Here is a 25,031-nt window from a genome sequence, read left to right on the forward strand (position 1 = left end):
TCTTTGTTCATCGTAATTCTAACATGATCGTTTTTAAGTTTGTTTTCTGTTTGAACTTTTTTTAATGGAGATTGTATCGTTCGATTTGTTTATGTGTAAATTTGTGTGACTTTGTTTTTGTTTGGTAAGTTGTTCGAAATAGTTTTTTTTTTTAATTCTAATTTTATCGTAAATGTTTTAATATAACTACCTACATGTTCTATTTGAAATTTTTAATTCTAAAAATCAATGATCTAATATAATTAAATAAGAAAATATGTTTCAGCATTTTTTTCTGTAATAATAAGTAACATTTTTTGCTTCTTGTTTATAATTTTTTTCTTAATTTAAAAATGCTATATTGCCATAGACAGATATTTTTAAAGGATTTTTTTATAAATCTTAATAAATGCATTGATGTGTTTATATGTCGACTAAATAATGTTTCGTATTTTATTTTATTTGGTCTGAATAATGAATAAAAAAAATCAGTTTGTAAATGCCTGATTATAAGTTAATACTAGCATTTGTCCGCGTTTTCGTCCACGAAATATCAAGATACAAAAGTAGCCTATAATTTGCGCGTCTATGTCAGCTACCCTTTAGTGAAAGTCCGGTCAAAATCTGTCCAGCCGTTTCGTAGAATACCCGGAACAAACGCGGCATGTGGACAAACAGACAGATAAACAATTTTTAAATACGATTAGGGGTATAAGCAACGCAAATACACTATCTTCCATGAATTTTTGTTTTGATATTACAGACACTTCAATTTTATTTTATGTATATAGATTTGTAATATGGGTATCGCGTATAGTAATTTCAGTAGAAATGAAAAAAAAAAATGATTCCCAATATATTTATTGTCTATGGATGTGTTGAGTATAAGTTTCAGTGATTAGATGAGATGAGATGAGATGAGATGTTTTGATACAAACATGCGTGTTTGTAAGATTTATATTATGACACCCTTATAACATTTATATAGTTTCAAATTGTTATAATTTCTCATTTCTTTTGAATTGCCTAGATATACTTGTATGTTAAGAAGCTATTGTATTTAGTTCCAAATCGATTTAATCCTCTCCAAGCAATTTACAAGCTAAATAGGCAATTATATTAACGATTAGACGGGATCGGTTTATTGCCTTAATGCTAATGGTTCGAATCAAGACGTTTGTTCTACAATAACTGGGTCTCCACTGCCGAAACATTAGACGGAAACATGATTTTTCCTCTGATTCGTAGATCGGGCACACACCTTTGACTAAACTATTGTGCGATTGTCGATTGTTTCGCAGCCAGTTCAACTGTTTATTTGCATAAGTAAAATCGAGTAGTGTGCGCACCTCCATATAAGCTCATAGCAATCAAAGCGAGACAAAACAGTTGTGCGATAGTTTAGTCAAAGGTGTGCCCGCATCTTAAGAAGGAACTAACATTGTCATTTTACCCAAAGTAAAAGAAGGTAATGGTTAACACACGCGTATTGTAAGTAAATAAATGTATATCTTAATTTTTTTACGTCGATATGAAATATAAAATTCATACATTTAAAAATTGCATCAGCCTTTTTGTCAATATCTAGCTGACGTCCGCTTTATTGTGCAATGAATTATTGCCACATATGAAAATAACGTATAATAAAATGTTGAGAATATCCACATTTTGCAGTAATAAATCAGACTGCACATATTCTGTACACGATAATTTCCCTAGAGCCGTGACATACTCCAAACATATCTGTGGTCTTCCTCTATATTATTAATATACCTGAATTAAACCACAAGAGATATCAATTCTCAATATTGTGTACATACAATTTGATAATGGAAATCGATGATTTATATATATTTTTCTTGTAGACTCATTTAAATGCGAAGACTTAATTTTAGTTTCCGCCATCTTGCAACTTTACCGATCTTCTGTAGACCCCAGAAGGTTTAAATTGAAAAAAACAAAAAAAAAATATCGATTTTTAAAAAGTGATCTTGTAGTCGTGAGTTTGAATCCTGCCGTTCGATTGTCTATTGCATAAATGCGAAAGTTTAGATGGATGAATAGATGTTTGTTAGAGTTTGTAGCCTAAACTGCTGATTGGATCTCGATGAAAATTAGTATAGATATAGAGCATATTCTGGAAGACCACATAGATTACTCATTATTTTTTTAAATTCCACGCGGACGGAGTCGCGGACGAAAGCTAGTATAGAATATGACTCGAGTATCTGGCGGGAACATCGACTTAATATCACCGATGTCAATGTATTTATTGTAAAATCTTTCTGCCCTCGAAATACGAATGACAAAGTAGGCCGGTGTGTTACCAAGGAGGCACATTTATCAATAATGGGGACCTCAATTTTTTCCGCGGATTGCCATCTGCCAATATTTTTGACGTAGGTACTCGTTTGTTACAAAAGGACAAACTCCTTTTTCGTTATATTTTGTCTCGTAGTCAATTTATTTGTGATATTTTATATGCTCTCTGTCAATGTGCTAATGAAGGATGTTTTATTTCTTTTTTGTGTATTTTTATATGTTTTTTCTTCATTATTATGTTCATAAAACGGATTTTCAACGTCTTTTTAGATTTGAAAATAATCTAATATAATTAGATACCTTCTATAAAATGTCTACTAATATTAAAATAGACTCTTATTGGAAGATATAATAAACAAATGACTTATTAATAATTCAATAAGAGGTTAAAAAGACAATTCTTGATTTTTTCAAATTGGAAATGAGGTTAATGTAATTTTTTCTCGTCCTACAAAACCGTAGTCCTAACGATTACAACATATCAGCAATTACAACATATTTTTGAATAACTCTTTTTTTTTAATAATAAGCCCTACACTTACGTCACGCTTTAGGCTATATATTTTAAAGCCATTAAACTTAGGGGATAAATATTTTGTATAAAAACTCTAATGTGGGAAAGAGACCATAAGTTGTTGCCAACATCAAGGAAGCAAGGTTGCCATGGTTTGATATCGTGTCATGTCATTTTGACATTTATTTATTTATTTATTGGTGATAACCACTCAGCAAATGTGCTGATCTTCCGTGGCTTTTAAAATAGATGGCACACATGTTTTACACATAACAAACTCATTCTCCATTACAAAATAAAATGTACATTGTCACAATAAAATTTTGACATATGCAATGGATAACCTGACACATTTAAACAACAAAATAATATTTTAGCGCGCATTGGCAGAAATCACGAATTAAATACACACAGGGTATGATTTTATGTTTTATGTTCTGGATTTTTGTGTAGAAAGTAAAAGTGTTTTTAATTTAAATTTAAAAGAGTGAACAGATTTCAAATTTCTAATTGGAGGTGGAAGTATCATTTGTATTTGATAATTTGACAAAATTAAACAATAAAATAAAATTTTCATAATATCATGAGGATGAAGCCGTACGGGAACAGCTAGTTATATCTAAAAAAAAACATTGTTCTTGTGTTATTTTTCTATGGATTTTAAAACCACTGGATAGATTATGATGAAATATTCTAAAGCCGCTATATGGAGTTGGAGCTGTAAAAAATCTAAAAATATAAATGACATACTAGCTTTTGCTCGGGACTTTGCCCACGTCGAATTAAAAAAAATATTAAAAATATATCCAATGTTACTCAGTGATGCTTTTTAATGGCGCAAGAATTTTTGAAATCGTTTGTTTCAATACATACAAAAATTAAATCTTACCTCTTTATAGTATAGAAGATAATTGCAATTATTTCTTAAAATTTTCTCCTATGACTTACAAGCTTTTTACCATGACTCGGTTCGCGTGGAATTAAAAATAAACGTAGAGCTATTCAAGACTATCCTCTACGTCTATACCAAATTTCATAGAGGTCTGTTCAATCGTTAGGCTACAAATATCCATCCTAATTTTTCATAACATATAGTTATAAGAAGTAAGTTTAAGCAGCTACATGTTGAAGACAGAGCGGTTACAAATTGTTTTTAATATATCATGTTTTCCGGTTTAAAAAAATAAAAGAACGTGCGTATCAGAGCTACCATAAAACAAAAAACGTCTAATCCGTTCGTTCGGCCGTATCGGCGTAAACACGATAATAAAACCAAGGGATCGTATCCAACAAGTACGATCAACACCTCATGAATAAATTTGCGAGTTTCCCGATAGCGTAACGCCGGGATATATACGAAGCGATAAACGAATCTCGTACCAACTTGTTAGCCAAATTACGATGGTCTCTATTTAGTGAGTTAGGCTTCCGATGAAGTAAAGCAAATTTTTGTGATCAACTCTAATATGAGATAAGTAAAGAATTAACGAACCCCCTTAAGTTTTTCACCTAATGAAGAGAACTGTTTGTCAAATATTACTCAAGAGACTTCAATACAACTAGGTTATAACTTTTTTTTTATAACATAAGGTGGCAAACGAGCAATCGGCCACCCGAATCCGCCAAAATGGCGAAGCGACCGCTGCCCATAGACATCCGCAATTGCTGATGCGTTGCCTACCCTCATCCGACGGAGGAGGAGACGCACATAAAAAGGATATTTCCCCTTCCTATGCATCTCCTCCATTGTCAAATCCACTTCCCCTTCCCATCCTCTCCTTATGAGAAAAGGGGGGTAAGGAGTAAGGGACTTAAATTAGGCCTCCGGCACCAAAATATTGATATACATAGTACTAGCTTTTGCCCGCGACTTCGTTTCCGGAATAAAAAAAAAACTAATTTGTAAATGATGTGTTCTTATGTTCTTTGTCAGTGCTAAATTTCATCTGGATACAAACATGTACCCGTACGTGTATTTTTAATTTGAAGTATCATAAAATTATGATCTTCAATTTTCCAGTTCTCTTTTTTGGGCGGAGAATAAAAAAAAGAAATAGGTCGAAAATTGATGCCCTACACTATATATTTAAATACTAGCTGTTGCTCGCGATTTCGTCTGCGTGAAGTTAAATAAAATATAGCTTACGTTACTCACTGGTAACGTAGCTTTTTAATGGCTAATTTTTCGGCTATTTCAATACATACAAAAATATAAATCTTTCCTCTTTATAATAATAGTAGAGATTTGATGAAAATTTTTACCCTACATCGAAGTTAGTATGTTTGGTAAAAATATAACGTGTGTTGTATCAAAAGATGTTGAAATTGCATATAGGATACCAACAATAGGAATAAGTTTAAAGTTTTCTGAAAACATTTTCGAGGAACTGTCATAAGTTGTATTAAAGTTAAAGTTGAGTGGAAAGACGGATATTGTGTTATTTACGAACCTTTTTAAATTAAACGTGTATAGACTATTTCTTTAGAGATGGATGGATTGCGTGAAAGGTGACATGATCAAGAAGGGAGTGATGACTGAGATGACAGATGATAGAGTGCTTTGAAGGACGAAAACCTGGTGCGCCGACCCTAAGGGAGTAGGATAACGCAGGGGTGATGGTGATGATGACGATGAATACTTTTTTAACTTTAAATTTGTTAACAACTTTGTCATTGTTTTAAAAAGCATTTATTAATTACACTAATATTATAAATGCGAAAGTCTAGATGGATAGATGTTTGTTAGAGTTTGTAGCCTATACTACTGAACAGATTTCATTGAAATTTAGTATAGATGTAGAGGATAGTCTGCAAGAACAGTACTAACAATAGGCTACTCACATTTGTTTTTTTTATTCCACGCGGACCAAGTCGCGGGCGAAAGCTAGTTAACTAAAAAATAAACCTATATATGTCTTTAAAATAGACAGGCGATAAGAAAAAGGCGAAATAGATAGGCGATTGATGACAAGTTTTGCTTTGTTTCGATTTAAATGTGTCTTTCAAAGTTATTGCCAGTTATGTCTATCGTTATTATTAGAAACCTCTACGGTAAACCGCAGCCAGCAATGAAATTTCGCAAAATACCATAGTTTAAAGCCTGTCCATTTATACAGGTCAGTATTCGTCGGTTTATATTTCGTTTCTAGGTATAACAAGGTATGCTACAGTTCGCGTTATGACATATTTAGGTCGGACTTGTTCAGGGCAAAACATGTTGTTCCAATCTGCGTTTTCAGTTTCGATTAAAAACGTCCGATAAACTGACATGAAAATTTGTTCGCAATATTTGATACGCTTTATTGCACATTCATTTGTTTCACTTTAAAAAAGGACCTAGCACGAAAATTTGCGAGAAAGTATATGTAAAAATAATTTTGTACATCACCGTTATCGGGCAAAAAGTACATTGATAAACCTCGTTTATGTTTTAATGATGTTGATAAGAATTCTTTTTAGCAAATTTTCCTGATAGACCCTCAGTTAAGGTTGCGGATTAAACGGCTGAAACGATTTCGATGAAATTTGACATATATGTAGAGGATAGTCTGGAAGAACACATAGGCTCACTTTTATTTTTTTTTCAATTCCACGCTGACGGAGTCGCGGGCCAAAACTAGTATGTTTATAAATCACAGAATCATTTTGTCCATTTGTAATTTGTTTGTGTTATTGTTTCAGAGTAACGATGCGTTGTATCTGGATATTGCTTGCAATTGTAACGTTCTACGAAATAGGTGAGTTGATATCATTAAAAGTACTCAAAACTTCACTTCTTTCTTCAATTTAACATACTTGTGTAATTTCCTTTTTGACTATTATATGACGTAATGAACACACGGTTTGTTTTTGTCTTAAAAAAAACATTTTAATTGTCAACGCTAAAAAATACCTCCGCCACCGCTGACTCTATTCTTTTGTTTTTGTTGGAGAGAAAACTCTGAGCTCATTACTATATTTAAATGAATGAGCATTGTAAAATGAACAAACGACCGGAATACTGAATGACTGAATGGAACGAACGAATGAATGTCTCGTATGTTCACTGCATCGGGAGCAACTTGGTGTGATTTTTTAATGCAATTTTTTGTGTTATGTTAGTAATGAATTAAAACAAAGCATTTTCATAATATTTAAAGAAGTAGTTTGTAATGTTATTTGTATACTAATAAAATTCCACGCTAAAAGAACTAACTAATTTCTTTTCTATAGTGTGTCTAAATAATTTAGATTAGTTTGACAATTCACTTCAAATTTAGTAGGGATGGGTTGTGTAAAATCAGTTGTGAATCTTATTGATTTTCGATTTTTATTCCTATAGAAGTTGGAATCGATAGATTTATAGTTATAACTTCTGAAAACACTGTTTTCTCAAATTAATAATGACCATAACAAATAATTAGAGTAATCAAATGTTTATTACTACTACGGCCGTACGTAATCGAATAAGATTTCGCTATTATTTCTGTCATCGCTCAATTCTTTACACTGTAATCAATACTAGAATTGTCCTCTAAATTTGTGAATAAGAAAATAATAATTTTAGTTGAGTTCGATAATTATTTAAACGGAATATCGATAGTTCAAAATTGCTTGCTATGCGTGTTTGTTCGTCACTACGATACCTGTCTATTAAGTATGGCATTTGCCTTCATACCAATTGAATTCGATACTTCATATGCGTCATTTATCAAACTAATCTATCTTATTTAGACGCACTATAATATTTAAGTTATGTTATGAACTTTTATTATAATTCTGGATAGAAATTTTATATTCTTGTTTAGGCTATTAGAGTTGTCAAATACGAGTGTTATTTTTGAAAACAGGTACGTATAAGAATTTAGATACTTCATTTTAAAAAACTAGAATTGATAAGTTGTTTGTTTGTGTAGTCTTTTCGTGAATTTTTTTATATGAGAAGGGGGCAAACGACCGGCGGGAACACAAAGGTGCTCAACGACCCCATGGACATCCGCAACACCAAAGGAACTACAGATGCGTTGCCGGCCTTTGAGGAAATTGTAGGCTCGCTTCTTGAAGGACCCTAAGTCGTATTGGTTTGGAAATACCGCCGACAGATAAGATAGACAGACAGTATATCTCTGAGTAGCAATTAAAAGTCTCTGACTGTAACAGTAACATATAATATACAGTCCACGGCTGCATAAGCTCAAAGAATCCCTAAAGTAAAATTTATGGATATTAAAAAAAAAGAACATGTAATAGGAGGAAACCATATATATTTTATTAGATATATATATAAAAAAATAGAAAATAAATAAAAAAAACACAAGGTAAAGAAACTAAAAAAAAAACTACAAAGATAACAAGGTTGCTGTAAAAAACATAGCAGCAGGAAATAAAGAAATAAAAAAAAACAGTAACATAAAATGTAGATATTTAATTAATTTTATGTGCAACATTACTCATCTATATTCAATTAAATCTTATATCTTTTATGGTTTAAAGCGTCTTGCGTTCAACGTAATGGAAAAGATTTTCTGATTTAAAGGAAAAAACCAATGCGGCTGGAACACAGCCAGTGTTATGTCGCGCTTAGATTTTAAATCTTAAATTAATAGTCTTCATAAAGTAATGTTAAATACTATATTAACAAAATTTTATTAAAGACTAGCTGTTCCCATGCGACTTCATCCGCATAAAATTATGAACATTTTATTTTATTGTTTACATTTGTCAAATTATCAATAGCAAATGTCAAAGACATGACATGACAAGCCTTGACAACCTTGCTTCCTTGATGCTGGCAGCAACTTGTGCTCTCTTTCCCACATTTGGGTTTTTATCCAAAATATTACCCCCTAAGTTTAATGGCGTGAAAATGTATTGCCCAAAGCGTGACGTAGTGTAGGGCTTTTTATTAAAAAAATGATTATTCAAAAATATGCTGTAATAATCTTAGGCAACAAAGAAGTGTGTGTTTATGCTTTATTATAATAGTATAGATAATAAATGTAACGTCTCGAAATGATTATTATTTTTTTAACGATTTAACTTACTAACAAAACTACATCACAATCAGACATAACAAAAACAAATATGATATACAATTATTAAATACAAAATAAAAAATTGTAATTAAACAAGAACAGGTAATATGACATGAGCAAAAAATCTTAATAATAGTATAGACCTACAAGGATCTTACGGCAGTTGGCAATTTTGGGAACTTACAATATGATCATAAAAGTGATATATTTTCACCAATGAGAGAGCGATAACGCAGTTCCGGAAAAAAATAGCATATATTTTGGTTTTATTTTCAACATGATAGCATTTCGTTAGAAGTTTGGATTTTTTTACTGGAAATTTAAAATTAGCAGGCAGGCAATCTTCTGTCTTAAAATTGTCGTAAGATCCTTGCGTTATCTTTACGGCTGAACAAAATCATATACTCCTATATACTATCAAAGAATCCCCGCAGGGACACAAGTTGCAATTAGCTCCTCAACAACCTCGAAGCGGAATATTGAATTATTCACTTACAATCAATGGAACTGCCGCTGCAACTTTGCCGCGTCATAATTCAATATTCAATTATGAAGCATTGGTCGGGAATGCGTTTTACGTTTCAATATTTATTCATACATTCATTGTTAGTGTGGAACATTGATGGAATTAAAGTTATAACCGTGGGCTTACACTGTCGAAACTCATCATCGTATAACTAGGATTCAAATAGATTGCCTCTGTTGTTAAATTCAGTTCAGAATTTTTAAGTCACTGAAGGTAAAAAGAGGCAATTTCAAATAGGTAAATGTTAAATTATTTAAACTTTCGTGAGATATTTTTGTAACTAATTATTAGACTGCTATTAGTAAAGTCTATTTTTCTGTGGCGGCACCGACCAGTTTTGGACCCTTCCAGGGTAATAACCGTAAGTCAATTGGTTATGTAGAAGTACGAAGATGGCAGAAAGTTGTTGAAATATCGAAAATTCTCTATAAACGAGTAAAAAGTGTTTGTGGTGTACTTGTTGAGGTCTACGTCCATGTGATAAGTCTGTTAGTCTATACAAGTTAGGATACTAGGCCATGGTTATCCACCCTGGTCATGTGCGAGTCGTCCTGACCACCTTTTAATATCTTCGACGATATGCAGGTTCCATCATTTTATTTTACCGTAAGCACGTGGGGTAAAATTATAGAATTGAAAAATCATATTGGTTAAAGACAGGACTCAAACCCAGGACTTGTAGAATAATAGACGCACAAAGTCGGGTGGAACAGCTAGTTGTAATGTATTATTTAATTAGTTACATCGGATCCATGAAACCAAATAATCAGCAATGAAACGCGATCATACCGTAAACAAAACAAGCTTCCAAACGCTAATTAACAACAAGGACCGGTTAATTAGAGAGCTTTTTAGAATATTCGGTATAAATATTTATATAGTTTCATAATTTATTTTTAATTTTTAAAGAAATCTAACTTCTTACTTATTTTATAAATGCGAAGGTTTAGATGGATGGTTAGATGGATGTTTGTTGGTGTTTGTAGCCTAAACAGCTGAAGGGATTTTCGGCAGTGAAATTTGGTACAGATGTAGAGGATAGTCTGGAAGAACACATAGGCTACTCACTTTTTTTTTTATGCCACCCGGACGTAGTCGCGAGCGAAAGCTAGTATACTTATATTTTAATCACTCTATGACATATATAGATTTTTTTTGGAAGCTGAACCTTGATTAGTTGTGACAAGACCGCTATAAACTTACATGGATGTTTAGGTAAGATAGGCTGCTATTGTTTGGATCTTCAGTAATTCAATTGCATTAGATACAAAAATACGCGGTCAACGATGTACGCCAAAATATAGAAGCAACTGGTTCCCGTAGACTGTGTTGAAATAAGAATAACGAATAAAACCGGAGTATACAATTAAAAGAGCGAATATCAATAATAATCATAGAGCGTCGGTGGCTCAGTGGTTTGAACACTTGACTTGTAATCTACAAGTCTTGGGTTCGAATCCCGCCATTTACCAATATGATTTTCGATTTTTCGAATTTTCATAAGTACATAATTTACCCGATGTTCTTACGGTGAAAGAAAACATCGTGATGCAACCTGCACATATCGGCGAAGAAATTCAAAGATATGTGTGAAGTCAACCAACCCGCACTGGGCCAGCGTGGTTGACTATGGCCTAGTCACTCCTTATTAGGGTAGGCTCCGAGCCCCTCGGTGGGGGCATGTAGTGAGCTGGTGATGACGATGATGATGATAGAATTTAATATGCAGAACCATTTTTTTGTAAAAAGATGACAAGTGACATAAATTTCTAATTTTGAATGTTTATTCTTTTTAATTGTGAACAGACTGTATTTACAGGTGCGTTGCCTGTTATTACCAAAGGAGATTAAAAAAAGGATATTTTCTCTATCTACGCGTTCCATTTCCCCCTTTATGTTCTTTGATAGTTAAAGGTAGAAATGGAAAGATGACTAAAATTAGGGTTCGGACACACACAGTCATCAGACGAAATGCGGAATTGCTTCCACTTCACGTCGACTGTGGTTATGCCCATAAAGGATAATTTGTAGGTTTGTTATTATTATTTTCTAAAAATCTTTCCAAGTTATTCTTAATTAATTTTAATTATTAATTAAGCAAGCTATATAATTTTAATTGGAAAGAAAATGATGTTACAAAACACGAAGTTGGTGCTGCATAATTTACATTTCATTACCAGTTAAGGGTGAAGTGTAGATGGAATTTGGAAAACTAAATTTAATTTTAGTCTCCCTAATTAGTTTTGTATACTTTCTAATTAAATGACTACACGTTAATTATAACCATCAAGTTGAAACGAGAATAATTTGGGACATTTTTTGCAAAATGGAAACGTTATTTTTAAATCTTGATTAGTAGCAGATGTCAAAATTTTGTATTTATATCATAAGTTGGCAAAAAAGCTAGCGGTTTAAATTCGCCGAAAAGGCGAAGCGGCCGCTGCTCATAAACATCCGCAATAGAAATTGCGCTGCCTACCTTTAATCGACGTAGGAGCACTATACGATATTTTCCCTTCATCGTTCAACTTTCCCTGTCCATCTTATCCTTACTAGACAATCGTGGGAAGGGATTAGATGCATATAAAGATGTTTCCCCTTCCTATGCGTCTCCGCCGTCAAATCCATGTTCCCTTCCCATCCTCTCCTTTAAGAAAAGGGTGAAAGAGAAAGAAACCTAAATTAGGCCTCCGGCACCACACTCATCAGACGAAACACGGAATTGCTCCCTGTTTGTCTTTAATTGTCTTCTGTGTGATCTTGGTATTTCACCGGGCGAGCCGGCCCATTCGTGCGAAGATGTTAAAGTGGGCTCTACCACTGTTCAAATCATCCACTTCACGTTTGTCTTCTGTGTGCACGCGATATTGTTGGGCGAGCCAGCCCATTCGTTTGAAAGATATTGCGAGCTCTGCCACTGAAATCAAGTTTACAGTTAACCTTATGTTTGCATTATTGAATAAAATATAACAATTGAGCGGCTTCTGTTGAACTCTAGAATACGTTTCGATTGATCCAATTGAACTGAACGTAAAGTTGTTATGCAAATAGGTAACTTCTTTGTTCTGAATTCTGTCTTTCAAATCAGATATCTGACGAATCGGCTATTGAATTGATGTTATTAAATGAATGAACGTGTTCGTATTTAATGCAGTAAAATGTTTCATATTCCTGATTTTAATGGACTTATGGTATATGGATCTTATGTCATCATATTTTAGAATCGTTTGTAAGAAATGGAAGGTTATAAAATCTATCTATACTAATATAATAAAGCGTAAACACACTACTTCGTGGCGTAGGATGTCAGCAACCACAGCATATTTTTGAATAATTCTTTTTTGAATGAAAAGCCCTACACTTACGTCACGCCTTAGGCTATATATTTTCACGCTATTAAACTTAGGAGATAAATAAATTGAAAAAAACTATCATGTGGGAAAAGACATATCAATTACAAGCTGCCAACATTATAAGGATGAAGGAATACTATGACATTAAAGCGGAGAAAGGAGGTTTTAAATCGGGAGATCTAGTGTGGCTACAATCCTCAACGTAGACAAGGTCTGTCACCTAAGCTACAGAACTCTTGGGAAGGACCCTACGAGATTTTGGAGCGGGTCAATTGATTGCGCGGATTAAGGAAGCAAGGTTATTACGTACGGCACGGTAACGGTCATTTTGACATTTGCAATTGAGAATTTGTCAAACGTGTAATATAAATTAACGTTTTTATGATTTTACGTGTAGCAATAATAATTAAAAACATATTAATCTTAGTTTAAAAATTACTCGAGTGTTGTTGTCGAGAAAACAAGTTGATAAAAACCAACGTATTGTTCATATATCAAATACTTGAAGAACTCCGTTCTCCAAGTTTGAACTTTCTTTCCCATAATAAACTTTCTTTAGCGAGTACTGCTTATTACGGAAAACCAAGCGATAAAAGTAAAGCAACGCAATAAAAGTTGTTGAGAAAATTTTTCAAGAACCAACATTTAGTTTTAAATTATAACGAAGTTTACAAATGGGTTTTATTTTTCCCGTAAAGTTTTATTCTATTCAACTATTTGTTCGACTACTTATTATGTTAATGGACACATAAGTAATGTTTTTGTTGTTTATAAGAACGCCCATACACTTTTTTTTTGTAGCCACCTTTTGTATACAATAGATGGCTGACGGACTGTAATGTGAAGTTGCCACAACGTTATGTTCATGGCGGCTCTAATTTTAGCTCTATGTACATAAAAAAAACTATCTAAAATTGTGAGTTTTCATAGACAGAATACTTATTTTAAAATATGTTGTCTTTGTTACAACCGTCCTTGAAAAAATTAACTACAGTACAATTTTATATATGGTTTTTGGTAGTGGGAAAATATGTAAAAGCGTGCTTAGTAGTAAAGATTGTTAAGCATTTACATGAGATACTCGAGACGTGCTAACACGTGCTGTGACGTCATAAATATTGTTCGATGTGACGTGAAATTTGCATTGCAAATTGTTCACTGTTATATGAAGTGTACGTTTACTGAGAAATAATCTAGTGAGGCTCAAATTACAACGAATTAGGTTAATAAAGAAATAAATAAATAAAAATAATAAATAATAAATTTATTTATTTAACAATAAAATGGTTAAAGAAAATTGACCCAGGGTCCTCCCACTAGTCACAGCATGTATCGCAGAGACCTAGCTCAGCGAATTAAATAAAATACAAGTTATTCATCATTAGACGCAACATATTTAGCTTTAATTACAACGTAAATTTAGTTAACAAAGGTAGTAGAAAAGAGTAAAACATGCAAAATTGTGATAAATTATAACAATAATAAATCAACGCTTATTAATTCTTATTGCACTATTTTTAGAATTCTTTCTGTGTCCGAAATAAAGACTATCTTAATTGTGAGAGGACTAAGGCATCTAAAGGCAAAAGCAAAGGGTTCAATTTTGAATCCACTTCGCTTTCATAGACTTCTACATACGATCTAGATATCAGATACCGGATATCGGATATCGGATATCTTGATCTCAGTTTCAACTGAAAACTGTCAGTTGGAACTAAGCGCCATTTATAATCCGTATTATTTAAAATCATTCGTCACACAAGTTCTTTGCAATTTCAATAAGGTACATTTTAATTTAGTCGCTTTACATCTGTCTCTTTTTTGCATTTAACGCTGTTTGAAAATGAAACGACGGTATCTTGTCCCCTACAAATAACCGGCAACAAAGCATTTAGCTTCGAGCTGTTTGTTCCATTACTGTGATAGTGTCCGACGTCCCCGCGTGTATATTTTGTGTTGATACATGGCATGTTCTACATGTACAGTTAGCTGCAAAAGTATCTACACATTTCGACTACAGCAGTTAACAAAGTTACTAGTGAAAAAAACTACTTAACAATGGGAACAGGAGTTTCCAAGAATAATAAAATCGACATAAATTGTATGCAACGAAATTTGACATGTATCTCAGTTTTGAAATCTTCGTAAGATTGAAATGTTTAGAATGTGTCATGTTACCTAGGTGCGTGAGAAATTCACTTGCTACATTATACTAAGCTTTCGTAACGTTCGTACGCTTTCGATCATGAATACAAGCTTTTGAGTTAATTTTATAGCATTGTTTTGTAAATGTATCTGTGTTTATGAGGCTGACTGTACTATGAATAACTTATTTACAAAACAGTAAAATAGGTGATGCCATGTTTTTTTAAGTTTTCGTCAATCGAAAATCTTATTAAGTTTTCCCAATTAATTTAGCCCAAGGTTCGAAGTATACGAAAAACAACTTTATTTATTTAAAACAAGCTGATATTTGCGACTTAATGCGCGTCAAATAAAATAAATAAAAAATAGCCTATGTTAGTGATAGCGTAGCTTTACAGTGGTGAAAGAATTTTTAAAATCGGCCCAGCAGTTTTTGAGTTAAAAAATACAAAACTTTCCTCTTTATAATATAGAATAGAATACAATAACAGAAACTTACCATATATAGAGATAAATTTAAAAGTATTGCCCTTTTGATAAGATATCCACAACAGAATTACAGAAGGAATCTTTATTGTCGACCCTAGACATTTCTTACATCTACGAACCCAACTATCAGAGCAAACTTAACCGAAAGCCTAACGGTTTGTTTTGTAATAACATTTAAGTTAAACAACAGAAAGGTCATATGCAAGTAAGAACTTAAAACTTAGTTAAACATTAAATTTTTTTTTTGGCGCCACACAAAATTTTTTTGACTTATTTTTAAGGAATTCTAAATTCGAAGTTCTAAAAGTAAGGAATAAGTATTATAATTTGACTAAATAGAATTGATTAGTTTGATAAATTATGTATGATATATTGAATTAAATTTGTATGAAGGCAATTCCGTACTTAAGAGTGTACGTAGTGATGAACAAACACGCATAGCGACCAACTAGGAACTATCGATATTCGGTTTAAATAAAATTTAACAAACTTAACTAAAATTATTATTAATTTTTAAATAATTTACGAGTCAATTCTAGCAATTAATATAGTGTAGACAATATAGCGATAATGATATTTAAACCGAATATCGATAGTTTATAATTGTTCGCTATGCGTGTTTGTTTCGTCACTACGATACTTGTCTATTTAGTACGGCATTTACCTTCATACAAAATTTAATTCGATACTTCATATGCGTCATTTATCAAACTAATCTATCTTATTTAGACAAACTATCGTGGATGAGCCTTCGAAAAAAAGATTATTAAATTTTAAAATGAAATATGGAATAAAGTTTATTCTGCAAATTATAATGAATATCGAATTCATCGATTCGGTATGTGCATCGAATAGTAGTTCCCTCTTGGAACTTTGCTGAATTCCATTAATATTGGAACGATCGCTTATTGCTCCTGCATATTTTAGCAGCTCCGATCTGTTCCGAAATTCTCGGACAATTGCATACTCGACTCCTCTTTGTACGAACATACTTCTCCCAATGTATTCTCTATTCATGAGTACGCTGAATCATTGAATTTATTTAAGACAATTTATTTTTTCCATTCTATTAACTTCAGATAATTACAAATACTAATTTGTTAAACTCATCAATAGATGGCGTTAGGAGCGGAATAAAACACGATTATGATATATGTTCAAGCCATAGCAAAGTTGGGTTTTTAATTCATTTTTATAACGGACTGTTTTCCAAACCACAAATTTAATGGTATAGTGATGTGGCGTGTTTTTTTTTTTAATTATATAAAGTTTTCCTAACCTAATAAGCTTTAATTGCTCCGATATTAAATTACTGTTTTCTATGAAATTCTATGATTCAATTGTTTTGATAAACAAAACTTTGTACAAACTCTGGGTTGTTTAATTTGATTTATTTTGTAACTGTATATTAATGAGTTTGCCATTTACAATTGTATATTCAAATGAGTTGGTTTCTATAATATTATTTTACACCGACCTTAAATGAAACTTTGTGAAGATAACGTTACTCAGACGTTTGTTATTTTAAAGGCTTCAGAATGTAACATAGCTTTGGTTAACCTAACCGTGGGATACCACACAAATGTATTACAAATATTATCTAACTTAAGTATGTATTGTTTAATTACTTTGATCGTTGCTCTTTATTTGAAACTAGCTTTCGCCCACGACTTTATCTTCGTGGAGTTACAAACAGTAGTAAGTAGCATATGGTTCTTCCAGACTATTCTACATCTGTGCCAAACTTAATCGAGATTCTTTCAGCAGTTTAGGCTACAAACTCTAACAATCATCCATCCATCTTATCTTTCGTATTCATAACATTAGTAAGATTAGAAGAAAATTCACAGAAAGAGCTTTGCACTCTTCTATGCTAACGTTATATTGTACTCGTATTATTGTATATATTGAAATAATTTCAAAACTACTGGACCGATTTCAAAAATTTTTTTACCGTTAACAAGCTACGTTATCAGTGAGTAACATAGGCTATATTCTTTAATTTCACGTAGACGAGGTCGCGAGCAACAGCTAGCCTTTTATATAATTACTTTAGGTATATCTTTGATACCATCAGAAATTTTTTTCTTAAAAAAAGGTCTCTAAATTTGTATTAATTACTCAACATTATTATTTAATTTAACCATTTACTTTAATACACTCTGTCGGTTGATTGCCGTATAAATTTGAAGGGGGAAATCAATTTTATATCGTACAATTCTCGAAACCGAAGTAAACACGTAACTTAATTCGGCTCCATGATGAAACTTGATGGAGGCGAACATCAAACAAGCCGCTGTACGTTAATTAACTTCCAGAACTTGGTAATGACGTCGATGACAGGCATTGTAATCAATATTACATATAACGTAAGCAAAATGACACTTATCTATACGTCTATACATATCATACTTCATTCTAATGTTATAAATGCGAAAGTTTAGATGGACGTTTGTTAAAGTTTGTAGCCTAAACGGCTGAATGGATTTCTATGAAATTTGGTATAGATGTAGAGGATAGTCTGGAAGAACACATCGACTACTCATTTTCATTTTTTTTAATTACACGCGAACGAAGGCGCGGGCGAAAGCTAGTATGTAATAAAATTGGAGGGTCTGTTTGTAACAACAAAATAAATATATCAGATTTCGGGAAGATGATGTATTTGCGTTGCTGATAACAAAAATCGCATTTTAAATTTTTTGTCTGTCTGTCTGTACGCAAGCCGCGTTTGTTTAGGTATATCTCCGAAACGGCTGGGCCGATATTGACTCGACTTTCACTGAAGGGTAGCTGACATAGACGGGCATATTATAGGCTACTTTTATAATTCCGCGCTGTCAAAATACCATAATACGTGGTCCAAATTTGCGCCAAAGAAGTTTGCAGGTTACAGCTTGCTTTACATATATTGTAAACACACATTATTTTATAAATACGATAGTTTAGATGGATGTTTCTTTGAGTTTGTAGCCTAAACTGGAAAAAGGATCTCTATGAAATTTGGCAGAGGATAGTCTGGAAGAACACTTAGGCTACTTACTTTTTTTTAAATTCCCCACGGATGTGGCCGCGGCCAAAAGCTAGTGGGATATATAAATCTAAACGAGAACATTGTGTTGTTTTAAACGATGACATTCAGTTGAACACCTCACGTATGTAGGATGATCCTCATAACATGCGCTTAATGGAGCAAATAGCCCCCAGCGTTGCTTTGTTGCTACGCTCAGCCGCAAACTTACAAAGAAACCTGTGTTTTTTGACGTGCGTTTGAATATTTATATAAAAACTTTACTTAAAATGTACTTATGTGTCTTCAAGTTGACACTTAATACTTGATGTAAATTTATACTATAAAGAGGAAAGATTTGTATATTGAAATAATTTAAAAACTTATGTTGATTTCAATTTTTTCACCATTCAAAAAGCTGTGTTATCAATGAGTAACGTCAGCTATTTTTTTTTCTAGTGCTCCTCCGACATAGATGGTCAGAGTCCTTGTTTGCTTTCAGGTTTTTCTTCTTGATCCAATGTGTTTTTATAGTTTGTTTTGAATTTTACTGTCTCTTTAATTTCTTCATTGTTATATTATTTTACACTTATTTTATCCTTGGTAATTATGCCAGTTTCTTATAAAATTGACTACAGTTATCATTTTTACCATATTTATTTTTAATTACTTCTATGCTTTTTACTTTATTTATGTATACTGGTTTCCTAACGTAAGCTATTATTTACTATTTTTTAATTCCACACGGACAAAGTCGCGAGCAACAGCTAAGTTAGCACATAGGTTAGGAAGTGAACCTGTGTTAAACAAAATGACTTTCGTTTAGCGATGTTGATTCAATTACATACTTATGTGTCAGACGTAGAACTATTCCTTTGTCAGGTCAGAATTAACGAAAATAAGCCGAAAGCGAAATAAAAAGTCGAGCATTTAAACGAAACTCATTAGGGCGCAAACAATACTTTTATCTCGAGGAAGGAAAAGGATGCTTAAAGCAAAAGAAAGCCTTTTTGAGGCGGTGAAATGGTCCGAAAGTAAAAGGAAGATCACAGATACGGCAACGTAACGTGGAAACTCATCAGCTGTGTACGCTTGCTTGTTATTAGTGTGCAAGATTGTTTTTATATTCAAAAAAACTTATGAACATGTAATTTTTTTACATGTTACGTTTTGGTCTAGTTCATCTCCGTTTATCTTGCGCCAGTACAGTCGGCGCACTGGGTTTTCATCCTCCAGATAATTCTATCATCTGTCATCTCATGATTTCTTTCTTGATCATATTTTTCACGCAAACCATCTCTTTCTAGTTGTTCGCACAAGAAGCGTATGGTTGGTACATCGTTAAGGCCAAGTACTATCGTCAAGGCCATCAAAATTGGTCGGCTACGCTGGACAGGACATGTAGCGAGGATGAGTGACTGCAGAGTACCCAAGCGCCTATTAGAGAGTCAACCAGAGGGACGAAAATCACGCGGGAGACCGAAACTAAGATGGCAAGATAATGTCAAAGGAGACCTTAAAAATGTCGGTATTAAGGGCTGGAAACAAAAAGCCCAAGATAGACCGATATGGAGGAATTTACTGGATGGATGATACTGGACTGATACTTACCACCAGTTTTTTTGCATATATTGTCGCTTGTATTAGTTCTGTTGTAGTAGTCTTTGAACGTGGGTAATTTTAACCTTATATTAGATTTGATAGGTGACTTTCTTAATGAGAATTTAGAAAACTTACTGAGCCTATGTGTTCTATCAGACTATGTTCACATCTATGATAAATTTAATAGGGATTTGTTAAGTCGTTTAAGAGATGTGTCCATTAATTGATTTATTAAAATTGAAATTGTTAATAACGTATGTTTAAAAAGTAAGTAAACCTTCCCCAGCTTCGTTCATGTACATTTTACGAAATCAACTTTGCGCGAGAATATTTCATAAATTAATTACAGAATGTAACGCAATTTTTAAAATGGAATTTTAACATGAAATTTAACCTGAGTTGATTTTAGTAAGCGAAGCCTCATTTAAGGCGATGTCATCGCGTAAATTGCAATTTGTGTCGCCGCCACTCGTCAAAGCGTTAGTTAGGGTTGTACAAATCGAAATTGAATGATAGTTATCGATAAATTTACTTTATAATGATAATTTAATCCAACTTGATTCATTCCTTGTGACAAAGAAAGGATTTACATATTTTTAAAACATACTAATGAACAAATGTAATATAACTTTCTTTGCTTTAAGCCTACATTTAGTTGATTGTAAGACGCTGGATAACAAAAGATTGATTATAAATGACATAAAGAAGGCGAAAGGTGAAGTAATAACGGAGAAACTGTTTATTCCTTTTTTAAACAACGATTCTTTTTATTATCCGTATTCAGAAATTATCGATATTGATATGAAAGTATTATCCTGATCCAAAAAGCGTCGAATGTCGATATTTGTTTGAATTACAAGCACAACCCTAACTGTGGCAGAAGGTGTTTATTTAATTTCAACACCGCCCGATACTTTGTGGTCCACTCGCGATTAATTGCTTTAGAACTGGACGCGCTTGTAACGGATAAATTTTAACGTATTTATTCGGAATGTTTTATGATTTGACAATATTTTAAACTAAACGAGAATAAACAGTAATATAAATTAGGAATTAGCTTATTTTCAAATAAGATTGACTGTAGAACTTTACGAACTTTATATTACGACTAGCTTTCGCCCTCGACTCCAACCGCGTAGAATTAAAAAAAACTAAGTATCTTATGTGTTCTTCCAGACTATCCTCGACATCCATACCAAATTTCATCGAAATCCGATCAGCCGTTTAGGCTACAAACTTTCGCATTTATAATATTAGTATAATTTAACTTGAATTAATGCACATTTCGACTACGATTCCTATTGTTAATTTGTGTTATAAGGATTATTCGTGAGCAGTTCTTTCAAAAATTAAACACTTTTTACTCATCTGTACCAGTAATAGTTTTTCAAACTACATGTGTACAATTTGTTCTCGAGTGTACATTAGCGTAGCGCGTACCAAAAGTAGTTTCTAGGTATCCCGCTTCTCGGAATATTCATTTATCAAGTTGCATTTAGCAGAAAGGCGAACTTTATCACCGGGTAATTCAATAGCGCGCAGTTTTGAGTAACAAGCGAAGTTGTGCAGTAAATTTTCCCTTTGCTAATATTGCATTTATAAAATCGTAATTGCATTTCCCTGTTTTGTGTTTAACGAAACTTCGTGTGCCATTTGTGTTTGCATATTTTGTAGGTAAGTTGAAATGTAACACTATACAATACTAGCTGTCGCCCGCGACTCTTCGTACGGAATTAAAAATAGTAGTCTATGTGTTCTTTAATAGTATGCTTTACCTTTGTGACAATTTTTTTAAGTTCCGTTAAGTCGTTTTGGAGATAACCACAAACATACATATATCTAAAAACATTCTCATTTATAACATTTGTAAGAAGTATGTTCTCTACATATATAAGTGATCTTAGCACTGCAGGGCCGGCACGCCCGGTGTAATACCACGACCACACAGAAAACAGGCGTGAAATGGAAGCAATTCCGTGTTTCGTCTGATGAGTGTGGTGCCGGAGGCCTAATTAAAGTCCCTTTCTCTTTACCACCCTTTTCTTATAAGGAGAGGATGGGAATGGGAAGTGGATTTGACGGTGGAGGAGATGCTTAGGAAGGGGAAATATCCTCTTTATGTGCGTCTCCTCCTCTGTCGGATAAGGGTAGGCAACGCATCTGCAATTGCGGATGTCTATGGGCAGCGGTCGCTTCGCCATTTTGGCGGATTCAGGTAGCCGCTTGCTTGTTTGCCACCTTATGTTATAAAAAAGTGATTATTTTTTGTAGTTTATCGCGAACTAAGTCGCAAGATAAGCTAGTTCTATATGAAAAAAAAAAACTTAACACTAAAAATGTTTAAATTTAAACGGAAAATGTTTCATGCTGTTAATTAAAGGCGTTTAAAAGTGTTTATAAAATAGAATTTTTCATGTTAAAATTTAAACCGCGTTGATTTCAACGAAATGAAACTTTATTTCACGCGTTACTGTTGCCCTAATTATATTTAGTGGTGATACTTGGAACAGAGGAAGAATTATATTTTAAATAGAAAACATATTTATTTGTTTTGTATTTTGAACCGTTTTAGAATTTTAAACGTTTTATTTATAATCTTTTTTTTTTTTAAATTGAGAAGATTTCTCTGATAACAATAATGAAATAATAACTTTTGTCTGCGATTCCGTCAGCGTGGATAAAAAAAGTATATAGCCTACGTATTCTGCAAATTATTCTACGTTGTTTAAAGGATTTCTAAATTAACACTAAAAATAAATGAAAACATATAAATGTAACGAAATGAACTTCTGAGAGTTGAAATTTTAATGAAAGTGTTTGTTAAACGCGGAGAAATCTCATTAGAAAGCGCTGTAATACGAGCACCAGATTACCGCTTTTAAATTTGGCCTATTAAGTTTATATATCTGATAGTAGAAACCACTTTTAAAATCAAATTCAAATGTTTGTTTATAAAAGACTAGATAATTGCTCGCGACGTCCTCGTAGAGTAAAAAAAAGTAAAAATATGCCAATTTTACTTAGTGTTGGTGTAGCTCGAAATCGACCCAATAGTTTTTGAGTTATATTTGAGTTTAACACATACAAAAATCTAAAAATACAATATTAGTATAGACTAGTTGTTGGTTCGTTCGCGAGAAATAAAAAAAATCTGGAAATATAACTTTTCTTACTTAGACTAATGACAAAGGAAGGTAATATATTAACTTAAAATTAATTCCAAAATTTGTATGCATGATTTTATGTATGTATGTCAGTAGACGAGTAATAGTGGTAGAGCCCGCTTTAACATCTTTGCACGAATGGGCAGGCTCGCCCGGTGAAATACCTCGACCACACAGAAAACAGTCGTGAAGTGGAAGCAATGCCGCGTTAAATCTGATGAGTGTTGTGCCGGAGGACTAATTTTAATCCCTTGCCCTTTCCACCTTTTCTTAAGAGGAAAAGATGGGAAGGAAAATTAGATTTGACGGTGGAGAAGAAGCATAGGAATTGGAAATGTCCTCTTTGTGTGCGTCTCCTCCTCCGCCAATTAAAGGTAGGCAACGCATCAGCAATTGCGGATGTTTATGGGCAGCGGTCGCTTTCCATTTCGATGGATTCAGATGGCCGCTTGCTCGTTTGCCACCTTATATTATAAAAAAAAGAGTATCTTTATATTAGAGAAATTAATCTTGATTATATTTATCGCAGATGTAGAACATAGCCTTCAATAACATAGGTTGTTTTTTTTTATTTTCATGACAGAGTTATCAGCAAAAGCCAGTAGCTAATTCGTTGCACATCCTAATTCCAAAATTCACACTAGTTCTAAAGTATCACGAGTATTTTCTATCAACATATGCTCCGAATATTTGGCAGTAAACAGATTCCTACAAACATTGTAAAGCAAACATCTATAAAGTAAGCGAACATTTCAGAGAAAGTGCGATCTAGTCGAGCTATGACGACTTGGATGTTTAAATTTACATTTCACACAAGTGTTCGTAGTTTGTTTGTAATTCTGAATAATGTATGTCAGAACTATGTTTATTTAAAAGTCAGTTATATTATTAGTTTGATAATTGACCTTCTAAATGTTACTTGATAAACAGTAACAATCAAAATTTACGTAACTTATGAAAATAAAAAAAAAACAGTGAGAAATGAGAAGGCTCAACTGATGTGGCCTCCAGCTTGACCGTGAATGCCACGTTTTCAGCCTCCCCTTAACTTCTATTGCATGGTTCAATTTATTCACACTTATTCAAAAAAGACTGTATCAGTAATAGTTATTTGTGGCTTCACACTCATTTATCTGTCAGGTTTTTTAAACTAATTGGATTTTATATAAAAGCAAAGAGATTATGGTGAGAAAAGATACAAGAAAACTTACACAGAGTTATTTTTAATTACCAGAAAAAGAAAGAATCCAGTGATCTTACTAATATTATATATGCGAAAGTTTAGATGGATGGATGTTTCTTAGATTTTGTAGCTTAAACTGCTAAACCGATCTCGATGAAATTTGGTACAGATGAAGAGGATAGTTGGAAGAACACATAGGCTATTTTTAATCCTATGCAGACGGAGTAGCTGGTGAAAGCTAGTGTAGAATAAATATACGATTATTTTTTCACACTGTTTATTGTAATTTATTTGTTTGAGTTTATATTTAATCATGATACAAGTGAATAATTCCAAGGAAAATTTTATGCGAAATTACAACAAAAGACGTAGGAGATCTCTGAAGAAAATATAACAGCTTGTTTTATTGCCCAAACCACTTTAGGTGGAAAGCAGAGCACTTAAGAACAATTCTTCGGTTTCCTCCGCGCGGGCCGCAAACGAAAAGAAATGAGATGGCGTTACGCTATCATTAAATGTTGAATTTGAAACGTTTTATTTTTAAGACTATCATCACTTTAAATAAAGACCATTTTAAAGAGGTATAAAAAGAAATTTTCTTCTTAGGTTTTGTTTGCATATAAAAATATCTTACGTTTTTGTAATGTAGGGGTGTTAATGAAACGGCGGTTGGTACTGGACTGATTTATTATTAGTGAATGTACGGTACATTATATGGAGATACCCTCAT

General features: G+C 32.9%; 1 protein-coding gene across 1 annotated transcript in view; it reads left to right on the forward strand.

Moving 5' to 3' along the window:
• LOC106104635 (Down syndrome cell adhesion molecule-like protein Dscam2) overlaps positions 1-25,031 on the forward strand; it is a 178,432-nt gene that overhangs the window by 91,145 nt on the left and 62,256 nt on the right. Inside the window, exon 3 of the mRNA XM_013284736.1 lies at positions 6,497-6,552. Coding sequence (XP_013140190.1) covers positions 6,504-6,552 — 49 coding nt within the window. The 5' untranslated portion in view covers positions 6,497-6,503. The remainder of the gene's footprint in view (positions 1-6,496; positions 6,553-25,031) is intronic.

This window comes from Papilio polytes, unplaced genomic scaffold (genome assembly GCF_000836215.1).
Source record: "Papilio polytes unplaced genomic scaffold, Ppol_1.0 DF824270.1, whole genome shotgun sequence".
Lineage (NCBI taxonomy): Eukaryota > Metazoa > Arthropoda > Insecta > Lepidoptera > Papilionidae > Papilio > Papilio polytes.